The sequence below is a fragment of the Sardina pilchardus genome, chromosome 8, assembly GCF_963854185.1.
Source record: "Sardina pilchardus chromosome 8, fSarPil1.1, whole genome shotgun sequence".
In the NCBI taxonomy this organism is placed as follows: Eukaryota; Metazoa; Chordata; class Actinopteri; order Clupeiformes; family Clupeidae; genus Sardina; species Sardina pilchardus.
The window spans coordinates 14,310,340-14,331,903 of record NC_085001.1 but is presented as its reverse complement, the minus strand read 5'-3'; the positions used below and the strand labels follow the sequence as shown (position 1 = coordinate 14,331,903).

Below are 21,564 nucleotides of genomic sequence, written 5' to 3'. Positions count from 1 at the left end.
TAAGATTTGATTTGTTTGGTCTTGGGCGAGGAGCCACATTCCTTTACGTGGCTGCTCTCTAGTGTCCATCAATTCGTTTTAGCAGAGCCGTGAGCTTCTCCGTGATGTTAACCAAATAGTGGGTCAATTCCCTGTCCCTTTTGTCCCTGATGTTACATGAGTAACCGGTCATATAAAATTTAGTGTGTGAATCACGTATCTTCTCATATTTACTTTAAAAATGTTCATCAATCTAACTATACTCTTGAACATAAAGACAAAAAATGTCACTAGTTTATGATAACATTTCTTTCATAGGCCTATTCACTGTGGCGTGTTCAGAGTGATGAGAGATATGGAGATAGAGAGCATGAGCACCAGGCAGGGTCTGGTGACCTTGAGATGAATAAGGAGATTACCAATTATGGTTAAGAATGAATCCCTCATACCATAATGGTCCCTCATACCTCGCCACAAATGTTGACATCATGGCCACGGCCTTGCCATACACACCTAAAGGTGTGCATTAGCCTACCTTGCGAAACACCTCCTTGTTGTAAGAGAAGTCAACATCCGATCCACTTTGGCCCACTATCACATAGGCTACCACCATGAGAAATAGCAGAAACAGTTAGTCACTGTTTCCCTATAGCCTAAGCTACGTGGGCTGGATAAACCTCATGCTGGTCACCTACACATCTATCTCCTCTGTTTCCTGTCCTTGTTTGCAGGGTCCAATCACAAACTGGCTTATCCACTAGACGCACCCGGATCATTGGTTGAATTACTATCCAAATGTTAGGAGTCTTTTGAATATGCATTGATCACACCCCTTGTGCAGTAGAAACAAAGAGCAGACTCCCCAGACTAATGTTCAATCTTAAAAGATTAAGCTTGGTATGGTGATAGCCAGACTATAAGATACGTGTATGTTTGGTCTAAATGTAAATGTATATATATTTTTTTTTATTAGGGAATAGGTCTATCATAGGGTTAATACTGGATAACCATGAACAATTTTTGAAGAAAATAGTGTAGTGTAACTTTATTGCTGATGACAATTAGCAAAAATGAAACTTTAAAGTAAAGCACTTCAGAGAGTGAATTTAAAATACACAGACAAAGGGAGATCATCTGTCCATGGGTTTGATATCAGAAGTAGTGGTATCATCTAGTGGTTTTTATTTTGTATTACAAAACAATTACAATGGGACTGTAGTAACACAGCATCAATTCAATGCGATGGGACGTTTGGAATGACATAGCCTTGAAACATGGAATTTGTCTTGGTTTTGTGGCACAGACATGTATCTATACAAAAATGTATGCTCATACATGCTCAAATAGTTAAAATTCAATTCAGTTCCGTTTCAATCATTTCAACAAGTTCAGGTAACTCAGCAGGGCTGTTCAGTTGTCATAAATGCAATCTGTAAGAAATGAGAAAAGTATTAGGGCCAATCACAGGAATTCACAAAAGTGAAAAGTGAATTTGCAGCATATTACAACTGTATTAAATGCACACACTGCACAATGCATTTGATGCTTGATATATTTTCTGTGTGGGTTAAAACCTACCCTCTCCAACATCATCATAAATGTCAGACTCCCTGTGAGAAAAAGAAAAAGAAATTTGATTCAAGTAAATATGAATCCACATGCTACTGTATCAGTACTCCAATGACAGATGTTGACTGACTTTTTTTGCCAACAACTATGAATAGGACTGTCAGACTATGTATGATTAAGTTGTTGGCAAAAAAACCCCCAAAACAAACAACAACAAAAAAAAAAAACAGAAATGTCACACTGTCCGAATGTCAGTCCTTTGTTTTTTTAAAATGTCAACAGTCTTGCATTCATTTTCTTCAGATTGCCACTGAATCCGAACATGACATTTCTAGAGTCATTCGACAGCTATTGATTAGCAATTTTGCCACTTTTTGAACTGGATTTTGCAACTTGAGAGCTGTTACATAACCTTGCTAGCCGACTTTCTACCTGAAATTATCACACTAATAATCAGTGAGTTATACCAAATCATTAACAGGTACAATACTTACTGTTGGATGTTCCGAACGGAAACATAACCAACTGCAAAAGAAGGATGTAGACAATACATGCATAAATGAAAACATTAGATAGTGACTATTAATGAAACAAATACTTCATATCAAACATATGTTTGCTCACATTTCCCATCTTTGTTCCTTCCGATTAGTTTGTCATCTTGAGGTTTCACAATGACATCAATAGTTTCTCCTGGTTTCAAGGCAAGATCTTTGTTTCCCCACTTTTTAGTGGTCAAGGCTGGATCCACCATTACTTGGTACAACACACTGATATCTCCATCATACTGTCAAATAAACATATAAATATAAAAATACAACAACATGACAGAAAAAAATCATTCTGAATATTTCTTACTGAAGAGACAAACAGAGAGACAGGCAGACATGTCTGTGTAACGTTTTGCAGTGCTTTGGTCTATTTGCAGATTTCACATGAAAAGACTGAAAAATTGGCTTAAAATGTCAATTAGGGCCTATCCATTTTTCAGACTACTCTGTAAATTGATGACTGTTGCATGTTTTGTTTTTTGCATTGAGTACACTTGGGATTTTCTCCTCAGAAGTTCGAAAGTCAAACAATGACTCAATATTCTAACTTTGTATAACTTTGGGTTGAACCATGAACACTGGGGGTTACCGAGGAGAGTTGCGTTGTGGCCCAGAGGTTTCACTTCACCCGATGTCTGCTTGGGTTAAGAATGGGATGGTCATTTACAGTGTTGGTCATCTTACTTTAAAAAAGTAATTAGTTACCGTTACAAATTACTTATGCCAAAAAGTAATTGAGTTAGTAACTCAGTTACCACACTGTAAAAGTAATTAGTTACTCAGCAAAGTAACTGACGTTATTTTTTATGTTCTATAACATCGTTAACGTCAAACATATTTATTATAGCCTATAACTGATTGAAGAATAAAACCAATTATTCGGTACAATTAGAACGTGCGCATGGCATCCGCCCACCCAGCCCAGGCCCGGGGTGGCTATCGGGAGATGCGGGAGGATTCCCGGTGGGCCGTTAACGTTTTGGGCCGGTCTGATCATTGTGAGCTTAAATATATTGTTTCTGACGATTTGTTGCGCTCTCGTGGCACTTCAGCAGCCAGGGCTGCGCGGTCGCGGCCGCCCCCTTACTGGCAGTTTCCAAAATATTAACAAAGTAGCACTCACAAAACTGTTCGGTAGTCGCAGCAAGTTTATATTTGCAATCTACAGGAGTAAATTATCAACCCCTTCTCCAGTTGAACGGCCCTGACGTTGGCTATGCAGCAGAGACGTGTAATAGGCTAATAATTAATTTTACTGTAAGGTAACCCCCGATATCAAAAGCCCTCAAAAATAAAATAGGCTATCTTTAAAATGTATAGGGTCCTCCTTTGAAGATAACGTTCAGTTTCAGTGAAGTAGCCCTGTCAAGAAACTATAGAAATCCGACAGACAGAGAAAGTGCACATTTACTTGTCACTAGTATGCCTATAAGCTATCGTGGGAAGTTCGCTACGTGCAAATGAAATGGCTTGGATTTGGTGAGTAGCCTATTCAAGTCTTTTTTCCCCTCCTGAAGTTGGAAGTGTGCCTTTAATGAAATTATTTCCATATTCCACTCTGATGTACAGTATCTTGGTAGCTATGCCTAGTCTGTCAAGGCCAAGGGTGATTAGGCTAATATACATAATATATAGCTCAGGGGAGGGTATTCCATATGATCCTATCCAGTGAACTCGCTTCATTCAGCCAAATTGTAGTAACGCGACGCTTTAAATTCTCAGTAACGATAACGGCGTTGCAACGATAAGAAAAGTAATTAATTAGATTACTTTGTTACTGACAAAGTAGCGCCGTTAGTAACGGCGTTATACTTAAACGCCGTTACAACACTGGTCATTTATGAGCTTACTCTTGTCAACTTGTTGTTTAACAGCCTAGGCATGTTGGTGGAGAGGTTTTTCTTCATGGATAGGGTTGCTCACATTTATTCAAACCGTCAACAAGTGTGAACAAATGCTATCGTAGGACTATAGGCGGCATCAAAGCATCACCGACCCTGCATCATAGACCCCCCCCCCCCCCCCCCCCCCCCCCCCACACACACATACAGTACACCACCACCACCAGCAGCAGCAGCACCAGCAGAGATTGCAACAAGTGCAAGTGACAAGTTAGGCTATCTGAAGGTCTGTGAAGTGAAGTCTAACCATCGAGGGGGCAGGGATTGAGGATTTCAGTGGTCCTCAATCGCCTCCAGTCGGTCTGGTAGATACAGGCCTACATCTCGAGCTCCCTTGGCATGAATTTGACTTGATAACTCTATCTGTATCATTTATAGCCTATCTCTACAACTGGCAAGAGGCGCCACCCGTACATCCCTTGGCACGTTTGATTCAGTCCAACCACTATGCAGAAATGGAAAATTGGAAAATTGACTCAATTTTAGTTTTGTTTCAAATTAATTATTTACCGTTTCAAAAACCACAGTCGAAAGTTAAAAATAGCATCAACTGTCCATTTGCTGAGTAGTCTGAAAAATGTACAATGAAAGTTTTGAACCCATTTTTCATTCTTTTTTCATGTGAATTCTGCAAATAGAACTAAGCACTGCAAAGTGTCACAAAGACCCAGACAGACAGATAGGACGCAAAGGCAACAGACAGAGAGAGAAAGAGGAACAGAGCAATGTATTTCGATGAAACTGTCCGCTAAAGTCTTCAAGGTGACCTTTCAAAACACATGGAGTGTGAGATAAAGCCTCTAAATCAGCTGGCTGACTAATTTACCTTAAACTTCTTCCTGAATTCTTTCTCCTCTTTTTCAAATTTCTTCTTCTTCTTGGCATCCACTTCCTCTGCTTTTCCAGATGGATGACTGAAAGGACAGGGGGGATACAGTGTCTTCACATTAGTCCATACCTCATTATGTTTATACATGCCTCTCCAGTGTGTATATTTGATCGGATTTCACTTCCTTGCTATATATATATATATATATATATATATATATATATATAAAACACTTCTGAAATGTCTTTTTACAACAACCTAAGGTGTTGTTTTTAAGCAGAAATTTTAAGAAATACGGCAATAAACTTCCCTAATCTACCGGAATAAAAAAAAAAAGACCAAACAATCAACAACAACAGAGTCTAGGTCTATTCCCTGGTGTGTCTAGGCAAAGCAAAATGTATTTGACACTTGTATAATAATATCTGTATGGGCTTTTAGGAATTTAAAAGATAACTGCTCTGAATATAGGCTCAATGTACTACACACTGTGTACACACTGCAACAACAACCCAAAAAAAAGTGGCCATATGCGGCCCATGTCAAATGTGGTCAGAGAGATCGGGGCTCAATGCGTCCTCAACACTTAGAGAGCTGTCCACTTGTGATCAAGTCAAGGCAAAGCTAACGCTTGGTGGGTCATAGGGCCTTTGATCATTTGTAAACAGGCAGAGCATGAAGGAACGTGTACATACAGCTACATTCTGAAAACTGTCCAAATGTATTGACACACACAGTTGATGGAATGTAATTAAACACGATGCCAATCACAGTTCTTCCATCATGGAGCCTGCATGCCAATTCGACTCCAAGCACATAGCCTATAGAATCTGCCCATATGGTTTTACTGTTGGAATTATGGGGGATAGGGGTCACTCAAATTGGATATACATATTGCATTTGTATTTCTGCTTTTACAGAAGCGTTTGTGCTTTGCCTGTTACCATCATGACATTTACTGTCCACTACGTTCCACTAATATTGAAAGTGCAATCTTACTTACAGTATGTCCAAAACCTGGCACGTCAACTAATAAGTCAAATGTTAGAAACACGTAAACTCACTCAGTTTGTGCTGGAGGAGGTGGCGGAGAATCCACATCATCATAAACCTCATCTATAGACACAAGCATGGGTTAACAGAAACATCATAAACCTCATCTAATAGCATGGGTTAAAATCATAAACCTCATCTACAGACGCATCATAACCCTCACATAACAGACACATGGGTTAACAGACACATCATAACCCTCATCTACAGACACAAGCATGGGTTAAAAGATCATCATAAGCCTCATCTACAGACACAAGCATGGGTTAACAGAAACATCATAAACCACATCTAACAGACTTATCATAAACCTCATACAGACACAAGCATAGGTTAACAGACACATCATAAACCTCAGACACAAGCATATTAACAGACACATCAGAAATCTCATCTACAGACACAAGCATGGGTTAACAGAAACATCATGGCTATGGCTATGGCTATGGCTATGGCTATGGCTATGGCTATGGCTATGGCTATGGCTATGGCTATGGTTATTTAGCAGACGCCTTTGTCCAAAGCGACATACAAATAAATAACAATACAAATTAAATTAACAGTGAACAATTACAAACTAGGGAGAATAGTAATATTATCAGTAAAACAATAATTTTAAGCACTAACCTAATGAGAAATAAAACAGTGAAATGAGAATAGCAATCAAATAAGTCACTCAGTTAATTATATATAATAATAATAACTAAAGCATGGTATGGCTAAATTTAAGGACAATAGCAAAATAAATTTCAAATTCTATCAATAGACAAATTATAACAAAACAATACATTATACAAACCTCATCCACATACACACGCATGGGTTCAAAGACAAAGAGAGGTTCATCATGGTACAGGTTAAAAGAAAGGGAATTTTATCATGCTAAAACCCCTAGGAAGGGGAGTCAAAATAATTGTGTCTACATTGTAGTAAATGAACTACGTACCATCATTTCCTGGGGAAATTGCCATAGGTGGAGGTGGAGGAGGAAAACTGGAGAGGCGGAGGAGTGCAAAAAAGAGTAGAATATTAATTATCTACATCTGCATAGAGTTTATGGCTCTTCTTCATTATACTGTAGACATATTGCTATTAATGAGGGTGTCCATTGAAAATGACCCGTAGCATGGTGGGGAGTGGACAAGCCTGGTTCCCCTGCATAACTAGACTGTTGTTGTTTATTTGTCTGTTATCATTCAGGTCATGGTATGTATCTCTTATGCATTAAGTAGATGCTAGTTGTGCACGGTGTATATGGGTTTGTCAGGGTTAATGTTGTGCTTCCCCTGCCTGCAATGCTTGTTGTGCACGGTGTATGGGATTGTCAGGGTTAATGTTGTGCTTCCCCTGCCTGCAATGTCAGGTTTCAAGTTCATGCAGCATGCACATTTATGACTGTGTGTGTGTGTCATAATAACACCAGACACAACAATATATTTTGAGCAAATACAATACCAAACTAAACAATACAGCCTTCATATTTCTATATTCAGTACACTGGACTAATTGACTCACTGTGTCTAGACTAACCTGATATCTGAAACACCCACGTCGTCGTACACTTCACCAGGACCATCTGGTATCTGACCACCCTTTGCCTTAAGTGCACTGTGGTTCACCTCAAGAGCTGCAGTCTTGACATATCCATCTGTAAATAGGTGGTAGAGGACAAAATAACCTCATTTGGTTGAGATAAAGAGAGAGCAGAAAGAAAGTGTCCGTTCCCAAAACAGCTAACGTTACCCACAGAGGCCTTCGCTGTTCCTGACCAGCCAGAGCCCTTCCGGATTGTCCACGATCCGAACAATCTCAATAGCCTCTCCTTGCGTTAGCGGTAGCTCGTTCTTGCCACCCTTGCTATCCACACAAGCCTTCACCTCCTGCAAAACCACTATTGGCCCTGAAAGCTGGAGAAAATTACAGCATTTTCTTCAATGTGGCTTCTCTCCATGTTTTCCCATGAATGAAAGCCACATATATATATATATATATATATCTTGGGCTTTTTGCCTTTATTATAGGGCTGTCAATCGATTAAACATTTTAATCTAATTAATTACATACTCAGTAATTAATTAATCTAAATTAAGATTAAAGTTTATTATGATAGGAAAGTGAAGAGGTAGACAGGACAGGTAGACAGGAAATAAGTGGGAGAGGGGGATGGGGTGGGATCGGGACATGACCGCAGGCCGGATTCGAACCTGGGTCCCCGTGGGCACTCCAACCCGTATATGGTATGAGCGCTGTAGCCTGCTGCGCCACAGTGCCCACTAGGTGATATTCTTTGAGACACTCGTTGGACTTACTTTAAATTTTTTCCTGGCCTCACGCTCTTTTTTCTCTCGCAACTTCTGTTCCTTCTTCTCCTGTTCGAGGCGTTTCTTCTCATCTTTGTCACATTTCGTCTTGTCTTCTTTTGCCGTTTTCTTCGCATCAGTCTGTTCCCTCTCAACCCTGTGATGAGAGAATTAAGAATCACACTTTGACACCCACCCATTTAGCACCATTTAGAACATCGCTACACCACATGGTAACTGCTGCCTTTCGTTTTTACCCAACAGCATGAGACAAATACTTCACAGGATAAAATGGTATAAAAATGAATTAATGAATTAAAAATGTGAAGGGATGTACAGCAACCCCTCTGAGTGTACATTAATATTCCATTTGAATTTAATTAGTGGCTAAATGTGGTGACTGTATAAGGACACCCACTCACCATCTCTCCTCCAGGTCCTCATACATATCTTCATGCTCGTCTGCTTGCTAGACAGAGAGAAAAACAATATGTCAAAATACTGTATTGAGAGTGACAGTCATAAGCCAACTACCCTCGAAAACAAAACATTGCAACTTCTCTTTTCCTGTGACTATAAAATGTGTGAAATGTTCTTGACAACCACTGCCCATGTTTAACGTAAAGGCGAGACAACAGCCAGTAGGTTTGTGGTTGCTGGCCTGGCCACAAATAGCCTCTTCTCACTTCCTTTCAAGCTTTGTCTCTCTCACAACACACTGAATTAACATGGTATTAATGTAGCACCACCCAATTGTATATCAAACTACAGGACAGACACACTGGTTCTTCATATCGTTCTTGTACTGTTACAGGACTTGACCAAATGTATAAGATTTAGCAGGACATACTTACATCAGGGTGCTGAATGATACTTTCTGAAATATATATACATACAAAAGAAGTTAGCTTCAGCCTTATAGGCTTTAGAAATGATACATTGTAACATCTTGGTTTTAAAGTGGTTAGATAAGACTTAGATGTATATTGGGAAAGACTATTTCCTTAATAAGGTTGACCAATATTGACCTGGAAGTGATGGTGAGGGGTGCAGAATGCCAACATCATCATAACTTTCGTCTTGGCAAGGTGTGTCTCTGAGTGGTAAAAGGACAATGAATAACAATCAGTTTATCCAACAACCTTTTCATTTCAGAGTTCTTTCATGTATCTTAGTTCCATTTCAGTTCAGCCATTGTGACTGCTCTAAGGCGCACTGTATACATCACTTTGTTACTAGACATGGTGACTAAAATTTCTAGAAAGTTTTTTTAGTAAAAAGTAAGTTCTCTCTTTCTGTTCCTTGAACTAACATGTCCATTTGTGCAACCCCATTGCACACCCCATATACACTGGAAATGGACCCACTAGAGTACTTACGATGCTTCTGCATCTGGCATTATTAGGTAGACGGGTTGTGATGAAGAAAGATCTGCAGATAACAGGAGATCAATCATTTAGAAAACATGGAAGTAAAAGTATATTCATCACATAATTTACTGTACAGTAATCATTCAAAACATAATGTTGCAACGCCACACATTTTGCTGGTTTTAAGTTGCTAGATAGCTAACAAGTATTCCATTCTTGTTAGACATTGATAAGCCATTGTAGCACTATGAAATCAAGGAACTTACCATCTATGGATGTTGATGTTGATTTGAATCTGTCAAGCTGAACATGTGGTGGCCTTTTGGGCTTACTTGGGCATTTCCCAAGAGTAAACACATTAGGCAGTGGCTTGATTTTAGGTGTTGAGTCTTCATCAGTTTTCTCCTTAGAGTTAGATTCATCAGCAATGCCAGGCTTTGGTTTAAGTATGGTGGATTTTGGAAGTGTAGGGGATATAACTGAAGGCTTTGGTGGCGTGGTACTGGATGGGAGTTTAGACAGCAGGGGTTTATTGATATTTTTTTGACCTCCTGCACTTATGTCTGGACTCTTTAGATGGATGTTCAGTGGCTGTTGTTGAGCCTGCAGAAATGACGGTTTGTTAGAAGACAATGTTTTCACTACGTTTTCCTTCTTGATATTTTCCTCAACATTGTCCTGGGAAAGTCTGGATTGGATTGCTGCTACTAAGGGTCTTGGTTTTGCTCCGAATGATTGGGGCTTTGGCGTTGCAGTGATTCCAGTGGACTTCTCAACAGTGCTGCCTTCGGTGGTGGTGCTGCCTGTGTTTGGTGAGGGCTTGGCGAGGTTCAATGATGGTTTGGCTACAGCAACAGGTTTTAGAGCCGCAGGTTTGGGGAAAGAGGTCTTCTCAGTGTCGCTCGAATTCTCAAATTTGCTTCCCAGTTTGAGCACCCCTGAGCTGACGTTCCGATTAAAGTTTTTCTTGGGAATGTCAGACCAAGGATTCTTCGGAGTGCTGCTGGACTCAACGCCAGCACTTGATAAGCCCTTCACTGGGACGCTCATCTTGGCCTGAGGCTCTGAGGGGTTTTTCTGCGTAGACACAGTCTGAGGTTCAGTTGTGTTGAGCTGAGCCAAGATATTTTTTACATTAGAGCCCTGTGGGAAGAGACAGTGACTTGCTTATTATGATAGCCACACCTTGTTTTCCTACGCGGTTCAATGTAGAATAACCAAAATTGAACTGGAACCACTTTCAGAGAAAACGGTATTAGAACACCATTATTTCTACCTAAAATGGAACAGGTAAGCAGTAAACCGAGGGGGACAGTTTTTTTTTTTTTTTTTTTTAAGGAGTTAAAAAGAAGGCTTTCTCCAGTGAGTTAGCAATGGGTTAAAAGCTTGAAGCTTTTTTCTGCTGCGATAGAAGTAAATTAAGCATTGAATAGAACATATAACATAGTCTATGATTCAAATACAATTATACAGGTTGTAATGAGATTCTTATAGCACAGAGCATTGAAATCATTCCATAATGTAAGTCATTCAAATATACTCACAAAAAGTCAGGGATATTCGGCTTTCAGGTGAAATGTGTTACCCTTTGTTTCAATAAATTGTTTGAGATGAGGAAATCACCATTGGATGCTTCTATTTAAATGTCTTACTTTCATGATATAATACCACTGTAACTTGAACTTTTTACATTCTCCAGAGATTTCACCCAAAAGCCAGACACCCCTAACTTTTTGTGAGTGTATGCATGCTGAGAACCGCATCAGAGTGAGGGCTGCTTTGATACTCTTCCACCCAAAGTATGCAGTTAATTCTGAATAAGAATGGATCAAACACAACCTATAGTCCCTCAGATTAGCCATGACAGTCAGTCTCAAACTATCCACACTGTAGGATCTGTGGATGTGTACTGTAATTTCTGGCAGTGGATCTCTGAACAGATGTTTTTTTTTAAAATATCTAAAAGCAGTGCAAATTAATGTCCTCTGACTGATACTGCTGGTACATCACAATTTATTATTTAAAAATAGCATTAATAAATCATACTGTATGCTCAAAATTGCTATGTCAGTTAGTAATGAACACTGCTATGACACATAGACTAGTGTAACAGAAAGAAACAGTCCTACGAGTCTGACACATGCTGTGACAGCAAGCCACAGCTCAACCCATTAAGTCTAAGTCTGCTAAAAGATTTTTAAAAGATAAAGTAAAACCTACATAATTTATTACCAAATGTTCAAACTCACCCACCCTGCAGCTCCACAGCCTTTATGTGTGCTTTCAAGACTCAGTTCACTACAACGCTGTTTCAGGGGGCTACTCAAATTAGACAGTGCACACACACAGGAAGCTAGAGCTTTGATAAGATCGGTTCAGTCTATATAGCACTGTATGGTGTGAAGAGCTCACACGGGCTCCTAAAGTGTGGTGTAGTGCAAAGTAGTAGTGCATGTCATGATCACAACTTGTGATGCCACCGCACCAATATGTGAGGAAAATGAAGTTTATCCTAAACCACCCACTATGCTATTTAAACAAAGGGTCCTGTAGGCCTATGTGTAAACTGTCTTTGTGATAACAATTTGTAGAAGGCAGTCAGACGTCTGAGGCACACCGATTTTTTGAAATTGTGAAATAATATTGTATTTCTACTGCACAAAAGATAGATAGATACAGTGGGTATAGTAAGTATTCATACCCATGCTAAAGTTGACTAAAAAGAGGAATATAAAATCATCTTTTGAGAATTGATTGTAATGCCTTAATTCAAAAAATGAGTAAAAATCAAACCGCTAAGGTCACTAATTTTCTTTGTGATTGAAGAATGTATCGTAAATAGATAAATGTTCTTCCTTAAATACAGGGAGCATAAGTAATTGACCCCTATGTTAAATTCCCATAGGAGCAGGAGGATTTTTAATATGTTTTTATTTTTAAAGGCCTGCTATTTCATGGATCCAGGATATTATGCATCCTGATAAAGTTCCCTTGGCCTTTGGAATTAGAATAGCCCCACATCATCACATACCCTTCACCATAGCTAGAGACTGGCATGGTGCTTTTTCCAGTTAGCCTATTAGCCTGTTTGATTTGCATTGAGCTCAATAGGCCAAGGGAACTTTATCAGGATGCATAATATCCTGGATCCATGAAATAGCTGGCCTTTAAAAATAAAAACATATTAAAAATCCTCCTGCTCCTATGGGAATTTAACATAGGGGTCAATTACGTATGCTCCCTGTATTTAAGGAAGAACATTTATCTATTTACGATACATTCTTCAATCACAAAAAAAACTAGTGTCCTTAGCGGTTTGATCATAGTTCAAATGACTCTGTACGACTGGACAGTCCTTCAACCAATAAGACCAACGATCCGGGTGCGACTGGTGGATAGGACAGTTTGTGATTGGTTCCAGCAAACGTGGACAGGAAGCTGGAGAGATACAGTATGCAGGTGTCCAGCCTGAGCTGCAGGGAAAAATCCAGTCGCCGGCAGATCGGGCTGGGTTTACCCAGTCTACCCAATCTAGACCTAGGAATAAAATCAATGGGCATGCAGTACAAACCTTTAATGGTCATACTGACAACATGTTTACCGTCCATCCAACAAGGTTTGGGCAGGCTAGGAATAATATTTGTTTTAGATATTAGTGTACATTCTCTAGGCCATTCTTTTGATCAGACTTGGAGGGTCATTATGCCGTTGACAACTACTTCTGGCTATGTCTTGTGGTGAAAATCTTGTCTGTTGTGTCTTATATGTGTGTGTGCTTATTTGTTTATGTGTTTTTAAGGCTGCTGAAACAACAGAATTTCCCTTTGGGATGATTAAAGTATATCTATCTATCTATCTATCTATCTATCTATCTATCTATCTATCTATCTATCTATCTATCTACACACATGGCTCCCAAGATAAGGCATTTAAAGCAACACTAAAGCACTTTTCCTCTGTTGCACGCGTGCTATATGTTTATCCTGCAAATAACCATGTCCACAGACAAGGTAGAGTATGTTGCATGATTTTAAGTATGATGTATTGCGACATCAAAGCAAGTCATATTTGTAGTTTCGTATCTCTCCTTCCATCAAACTAGACATCCGCTAATATGGAAAACGTTCATAGTGTGGTTATACGTAGCTGATAGAGGGCCCCAAAGTGAATGCAGAAGTGCCGTTCACCCTGTTACGAGTTGAAGAACCAATGAAATGTATTTGGAAACATTATTTTAAGGTACAAAAAACTCTTTAGTGTTGCTTTAAAGTGTAAAACATCAAGAGCAAAGAAAATATGAAATCGTTGGAATTGAACAAAAATATATTTGGGACCTAAACTTTGAGCAAAGTGTGAGATGACAACCATTTTCCTATATTGTGTCTACTATACATACATGTATGTGGGCACGCTAACCATGATTGTGAAACTACCCACACAGTGGATACCATTGTTTATGATAGCAGTGTTTTTGCAACCACAAACCACAGTTTTTTGCAATTTTGAATGTTCAACTGCTTTGCAGATTTTACAGAATTCCTCTGATGATTTTTAGGAAATACTCTATGTTTCATTATCTTACCAAAACCTACAAATGACAATTGTCATAAATTTGATACTCCAAGTAAAACCAACATGCACACGTTAATGACGTTAATGTCATTTAGCATGAAGTCAAAGGTAGGTGAGCTTGTTACACAAATGTTACTCGTTCTACAATTACATGGATTTTATTATTATTACATTTTGCAAATTTGTAAATGTTTTTTATTCATCAAATCATGGCCCTAAAGAAGACCTGTATAGCCAAAACAGTTAAAAAGCAGAATAGTAATGGAATAGGACAAGTATAATGTAGCAGACCGTATAACAACACAGAATTAACAGAACCATCCAAATGCAACACACAAAAGGAAAAAAGAAGCAGTCTCCTAAATCATGTGTTGCCAATTTAGTGCATTATGCTTGTTATACCTACTAATTTAGCTGAACTAAAACAACAAACTTGTGCGATCCCTTGTACAATGCTGTATGCGATAGAAGCATGCTTCTTTACCCTAAGAAATCCCAACAAAACAATCCTAATTAATCTGCCAGATACACTTCATGTACAGCCTGCAGTAACCTTTCACATACCTCACTTAATGCTTAAGGAGTGCTATTAAGAATCTTCAATAGAGTGCACTCACCATGATGAAATCAACCAGCATCAGAACACCGGGTGTGTTTCTCTGTGCAAAAAGAGCTGCTCTAAGTGGGACAACACATGTAGATGTATATACAGTCTATGGCCCAACCACTTGCTTCCGCATTTTTTTCTTCCTTGTGGGTGAGACCACGTCACCAGCTCTTAATTACCTCTTCACAACTAAAAAAAGGAACAGATACGGACACTGACCTCAATGAGTAAAGATATCATACCATACCATTTTCTCCTCTATACCACTGTTGAATAACTGAGAAAATATATTTCCCGTCCGTCAACCGTCCTTGTCTTCGGTGCTAAGATATGTGAACTCCATGGACAGTAATTCCCATTAGGTCCTTACTGGTCATCCCTTCTGCAGACAATAGATCTTGTAACTGTAAAATACCCCTGGTTCATGCTGGACTATTGCTGGCATATTTCTTGTGTGAAAGTAGGGTCTCAATGTCCTTTATGGCTTTCGATGTTTTCTGGAGGGCATCGGAGATGCTGCTCTTGCCCACAGAGTAAGTGGTGCCACTGGAGGTTCTGGAATCCTCGCTGGGAACTGAGGAGCTTTTGTGAGTTCGGATGAGGTGGCTGTTCTCCAGCAGAACTGATGATTGTTTGTTAAAGAATGCTCATCTCAATGACTATCCTATTTCAATCAATCAATGATTAAATTCCATACGATAGAAGTTTGCTTTGTTTTCCAGGTCAAAGACCCCTTCACTGAAAGAGACACAGCTGACGGAGTGACCCTCCTATTATCTTACAAATCATATGAAACTGTGTTGCTTACAAACCGGACCAACAATTACTGTGTGTTCAGACCAAGAGCGACTTGAGCTTCCAAACTCGCTCTGGACGCCCTGTCAAGGACGCCGTGGGAAGCTTGGATGCTTTGGCCGCTCTGACGTAGTAGCATTCTATGTTCGTTGCTGGTCGTTTGGTCGCTGAACCGCGTCATAGCTCATTACCATAAAGTTGAGCCACTTTCAACTTTCTCTAGTCGCTCAAGACGCCCAAAACGCGACGCCGACGGATTGGTCGCTGCTGGCAGCTGAGAGAAGCCGGCTTCCATTGAAAATGAATGACTTCCGAAATCTTTGGAAGCTCAAGTCGCCCGCCGTGTGAACGCACAGTTATGTGTCGGGCAGCTTAAAGTAACAAGTATAAAAGTACTTTAAAATGGTTCACACAATGGTTAACCATTAAACTTATGATCTTTGACATATCTATATCTGCTGAACTTGTTTTATCTCATTCTTTTTCTGGAAGAAACATTTGGCGGATGCCCTACAGTACTGTAAGTCTCAGTACCCTCTGTTCAAGATCTCAATATCTCTGCTATACAATATCAAGGATACAGTTAAACCTTTTGATCTTCTCCAGTTCTGCTACCACAGATCTGAAATGAGATGAAATTGAGAGATCAGAAAAGGTGGCTCATAGTTGTTCTAACACAGTAACTCTTTCAGCAGATCAACATTCAATCAAGGCACAAAAATCTGAACAATTGTGGGTAGGCTAGGTAAGTAATAATACACTAGAAATGATCTTTGACGTTCCTTGGACCGTGCTACAACTCTCCATCAATTTAATTGAAATCGGGTCGATAGTATCTGTGTAATCACACTGTGTCAGACAATGACACATAATGGCCTATCAGACCGTTACCTGCTGCATGTTGTTTTGCTACTCTGCACCTGGGCAGGTTCTGGGGCGTAAGCCTGATGGGGGCTGAGACATGTCTGCTGAACCCAACAACACCATTCAACTGAGAGCGACAAATATCTGTAACACACATGAGACAGTATATGAATGTTTTTCCGAAAATATAAAGTAACTAAAGAAAACTGTAACAAAAACAATCAAAGAAGATAACTTAAAAATGTAAGTGTCATTATGAAAATATCTACTTGTGGTATGGTCCTGGGGTATCAGCTTGCACCAAGAGTTGTTGTCCATTGGGGAAAGTCAACTGACACCAGCTACAAGGCTGCTGTACTTCTGAGTGCATCTGGTGGCCCTGACCAAGTTTCTGTAACAGGTTAAATTAAATTTGTGTCAAAATCAGAAAAACACTGACGTTCCACAGTTCAACTACCATAATGTTGACCAGCTCTTCAGAGATGATCTCTTCTCATAGTACTACTACAGACAATTGCACTCATTGATGCACTTATTGTGTTTTTTGAAATTGTTGTTAGAATGTTTTTACCATGCTGTAAGTCGCTTTGGTTAAAAAGCGTCAGCCAAATGTGATGTCATGTAATAATGTAACAATGTGATAATGTTGATATATCCAGGGCTTAATTTGTGGGGGAGCCAGAGGGAGCTCTGCTGGACCTCGGAGTTTCATTTTATAGTGGCTGCTACTGTAATGGTACTGTAAATGAGCGTGTGCTTGTGTGTTTGCTTTTGTGCATGCATGTACTGTATACTGTGTGTGTGTGCACGTGCCTGCATGTGTGGGTGTGTGTTTTTATGTGTATGTGTGTGTGTATGTGGACATACAGTAGACATACATTAACATAGATAGACCATGTGTTTGTATAGGTGATGGACTATATATCACTTACCTGTGCTTGTGTGATCGAGTTAATCCTCCACATTGTGTGCACCTTGACCCCATCAAGAAAAATGATTTCAGCACTACCGTCAGAAAATGCCAGAAAATGGCCCCAGTCTGGCCTGTGTGCTTCATGGACAAGCTTCAGGGGCTCTGAAATGCTCACTTCCTGTATAGTGGGAATCAAGAGGTGCCAATTTTATATCTGAAGATTGCATTTTGGAGTAATATCTATTCATCATCACACCAACAATATGCCAATACGATATGCAACAATACAGTAACAATACTTGGTGATAACAATAACAATAACGATGATGTCATGATACAGTCAATTTTGTGATACTCAGTCCATTGACAGAAAATAATCTAGCCTATCTATGATTCATCACAATATCTGTGCAACTGCATCTCTGCAAGAAAACTAGGGAAACACTTAAACAGGCCTATTTAATGTACAACAAAGTTAACATGTTTTTTGCAGAGTATGCTATTTTCCCCCAGTCAGTTTCTTCTTCATTGCAAGTTTGCTGCCATTCATTATAATAGGCACCATGAGAGGTCATAATAGTGACTGGTACGTCAAATTGGTCCATTTATTTAGAGCACCTGGAAGTGGATATTTAAGTAAAAATAACTATATTTGCCACTAGTGTATCGATAACATATTACAAGCATCTGTCAACACAATACTTAACACTCAACACAACCAATAAACGTTTCCACCCTGAGTTGTGACACTGACGGCAAGATTTACCTTCTTCCAACAGCAGTTTATGTAGGTCAGTTTCAGAGAGTCTTTGGCTTGGTTGTAACACTCCAAAATCCTATCAAAACAGATATGCCATACTTAAAAATGTGGGTGGTGTTCCATGTGATATATGAAAAATATTTCACTCGTCGTCACAGACCCACCTGTTAGCACGCATCACCACTGAAGACACAGAGTATTTCTGGCCTGGGATGTCTGGTGGAAGGCTGCTCAGATAGTAGGTGCTCTCCATGTTCTGCCAACAGACAGTAATTCAGTATCAGTAGGATTGTTCTGCAAATATGTTTTTCCATGGTGGTATTACGGTTCAGATTATGTCTTAGAGTAGGGTCTATTGTGTGTAGACTGTAGAGTATGTAGTCAAGAGTTTTTATAGAGTTTGTGTGTGTGTTTATGTGTGTAGTCTGTGTGCATGAGAATGACATAGTTTAGTTCATAATACAGCACAAACAGGATAGTGTGAGATCATTGCCTATTCTAAATGTTGTATTCTATTTTTTAACGTGTTTTTTTTTTTTTTTTTTAATCACCAAGTAGTGAGTGGAGGTCTACATCCTCCTTTGTGATGAGTAAAGTAATTTGCCAACACCCCGTTTGATCTTATGACTGATCCGTCTCCTGGAGAAATCTCTATGACGGGAACTGTGCCACCAATAATTCTGTTAAGCAAACATACAAAAATAAACAACAAACAAGAAAAAGGTACAAATGTGTATCTAGGATTATACAAGACAACTAAACTGAAATGTGTTTACTCAGTGTCTGTAATAATATTTGAGGAATGAGCGGAAATGTCATCATACCGATATAGAACACCTTGACACCACAGCACTTTCACAAGTTCTGTTGCCATGCCTTCTTGTGACTCTTCATTGAATGGTGAGGGTCCAGTGTTCCATCTGTAAACAGACAAAAGTACAACCACAGACCATTTGTAACCTGTTTCATTGGTTAATTTTTAAATCAAAGTAATGTTTTAAAGTAAAGCATGACATACTTTACACAATAGGGACTGTATTAATATCAGATAAAAACTGCAGGAACTAAAGATGTAGGAACATCAAAACAGTTGTACCTGTGCATGTGAGGAGAGGGACATCTAAGAGGCAGAGATTCAGGAAGGATAGACCTGATAGGTCCAAGAGTACCATCGGCTTTTGAGGCCTGGCAAGTTTTGCTTGTGGATGCCTCTTGTGTGTTTGTGCTTAGATTTTCACTGGATTCTCCATTCTGTGTTTTCCAGTGGTTGATGGCTAAAGACAGAGGATGGTGGCAATTTGTTGGGTAACTGGCACAAGAGTGGTGTTGAACAACAGTTGTGAAAAGATAACCATTCCCAGGTCTTGCAGATTGAGACTCCCCAACTGTGATTGGTTTAATATGTCCCTTCTGCTGACTAGATTCACAACTCCGATGGTCTTCCACCCTTTTGATTGCTTCCGATGTGGATTTGGACACAGATTTCTCCCCACTGGAGACTGGACGGCTCGGAGTCATGGAGGACTCTTCTATTTGGTGGGTCAGATGTTTCGGAGACTCTTTCTGACTGACCCTGCAGCAGAATTCCACAAAAAATTCTTCCCCTGATGAAGTGAGAATAAGCCTCCCATTGCCGTCCACTGAACTCAAGATGGTTTCCCCACCAGGGCAGGTAGTTTCAGGAGAGCCTTCTGCTGGCCAATCAACATCTGACACATTTGAAACCAACCACTGGAAAGAAGGGGGGGTGGAATTAGTGGTGGCTTCTACTAATGAGGCTTTATGTACAGAAATGTCAGGTTTCTGGCAAAAAGCTGGCGTAAATTTGCGGCAAGGTCATATTTTCACATGCAAATTGGGTTTCTGGCAAATTTTGTTTAGGTTAACCTTGGTTAACCAAATTTGCAACAATGCAAATTGGGTTTGTCACCAGAAGTTCACTGGAAGTGGGGTGGCAAATCACTGGTGAACACATTTGCCACTAGTGGCAAACTTCTCATTGTTGCCAGAATGTTGCTGGAAGTTTGCCACTACGGCTTCTGGCAATATTTTCAAAACAACTCAACTCATTTGTTTCCCACAAATTTGCTGCAAATCCTACAGTCGCCGACAGGTGCAAACGTACTGCATTATTGGGGGGAGGGGGGGGACACATCTAGACCTAGAAGCAAATGAGCTAAAGTGTAAGTGAATGCCATTAAGATATTAAATGTAAAAAACAATGTGGTCCATTCAAAGAGTAACCTTGTAGCCATGTTGTTGTCTTTTGTAACAGTAGGTGGAAGTGTAAGAATAATGCAGTTCAACTACTTAAATTAGAGGGAGAGAGAGACAAAGAAACTAGTATGTAGCAAAAGAAATAATCTGTGAGTCATGAAATAAATTAAAACAACCTTCCAGAATACTTGCTGTGGACACATTTGGCCTCAAGTGTGCATGTACCATCTGTTTGTGAACATGCATCAGGTTTCTATGGGTAATGTTGTCTGAATTTGCCGTTTTGTTTCGTAGGCCTACATTGTTGTAAAATCGAGGAAGATGCTTGGGTTTTGTCGGTTTGCTTATGTTTTCTTATGCAGTCCATTTGCACCTGTCGGAAAATCATTTAATTTTTGCAAGGGTGAGTTTACTTTCAGTTAGTCAGATATGAACATGAATAGCCTACCTTCCGATTGTAGCTAGGAATGAGTTCCTCTGGTAAAAATGGATGTGTGGCATACTTGTTTCTGAACGTCAAAGCATCCACCAATAAAGCCTGGAAACATTGTAACATCTAAGTAAGCATTTCATCTTGGCATGGATGAAAATAATGTCTCTTGGTTCACTGAGCACAATTTACAGCACCCACTTACCTTGTATTCACTGATAGCGAACCGAGTTCTCTGTCGCACTTTCTCACTAACCTGTAAAGGGTGGGCACTTGGGGGCAGAGCTTTTTCAAATAAAAATTCGGAACCACAAGGTGATACACACAAACGGGACCCATTCGTATAATGCAAATCTACCGACTCACTTTCATACATGACCATCAGCCTTAAGCTGCATTCACAGGAGCGATGTGCGAGTAGCGACGTATGTGAATGCCCCTTTATATTTGCCATTTTCATAGGAGGTAACTAGCAAGCTGACGTTTCCTTGGCAGCCTAACGTTAGCAAGCAGACAAACAACAGTTGAGCAAACTTTAAACATTCCTATCATCACCGCTATTCAAACAGACTTCACCAACTTAAAGGTGCTATTCTGATTACACCTACATGCAGTTACTCTACCTCACAACATCAAGCTTCCAACACTTATTTTCCTGTCTATGCTCTCTGCTGTCAGTTCAGTCAGGGATCCGAACTTCCCGCATCACAAAACAGAAAGTACTGATTGGCCCATGCACTTCTTCTTCAATCAGAATCGCACTGAATAAATACCTTGCGCCACCTACCGCAGCGGAGAGCCAATGCAATGTTGACCACTGCCGACATGGGAAAGCTGTCTGTCTAGTCAGAGAA

General features: G+C 39.7%; 2 protein-coding genes across 2 annotated transcripts; both read right to left on the bottom strand.

Moving 5' to 3' along the window:
- Window positions 1-1,072: 1,072 nt before the first annotated feature.
- Window positions 1,073-15,139, bottom strand: LOC134088744 (FYN-binding protein 1). The gene is made up of 16 exons (XM_062542853.1): window positions 14,742-15,139; window positions 9,819-10,695; window positions 9,562-9,613; window positions 9,211-9,278; window positions 9,037-9,059; window positions 8,605-8,651; window positions 8,192-8,339; window positions 7,630-7,789; window positions 7,413-7,530; window positions 6,829-6,875; window positions 5,894-5,945; window positions 4,827-4,914; window positions 2,173-2,335; window positions 2,043-2,073; window positions 1,558-1,589; window positions 1,073-1,409 (listed from the first exon to the last, which is right to left on the bottom strand). The coding sequence occupies exons 1-16, from the start codon at window positions 14,760-14,762 to the stop codon at window positions 1,390-1,392; spliced, it is 1,947 nt and encodes a 648-aa protein (XP_062398837.1). The 5' UTR covers window positions 14,763-15,139; the 3' UTR covers window positions 1,073-1,389.
- A 14-nt stretch (window positions 15,140-15,153) lies between these two features.
- c8h5orf34 (chromosome 8 C5orf34 homolog) lies at window positions 15,154-21,401 on the bottom strand. The gene is made up of 12 exons (XM_062543880.1): window positions 20,916-21,401; window positions 20,729-20,818; window positions 19,160-19,794; window positions 18,888-18,983; window positions 18,635-18,743; window positions 18,228-18,319; window positions 18,070-18,139; window positions 17,323-17,481; window positions 16,660-16,781; window positions 16,418-16,534; window positions 16,108-16,148; window positions 15,154-15,353 (listed from the first exon to the last, which is right to left on the bottom strand). Exons 1-12 carry the CDS (start codon window positions 21,168-21,170, stop codon window positions 15,154-15,156), a joined length of 1,986 nt encoding a protein of 661 aa, XP_062399864.1. The 5' UTR covers window positions 21,171-21,401.
- Between the last annotated feature and the right edge of the window lie 163 nt (window positions 21,402-21,564).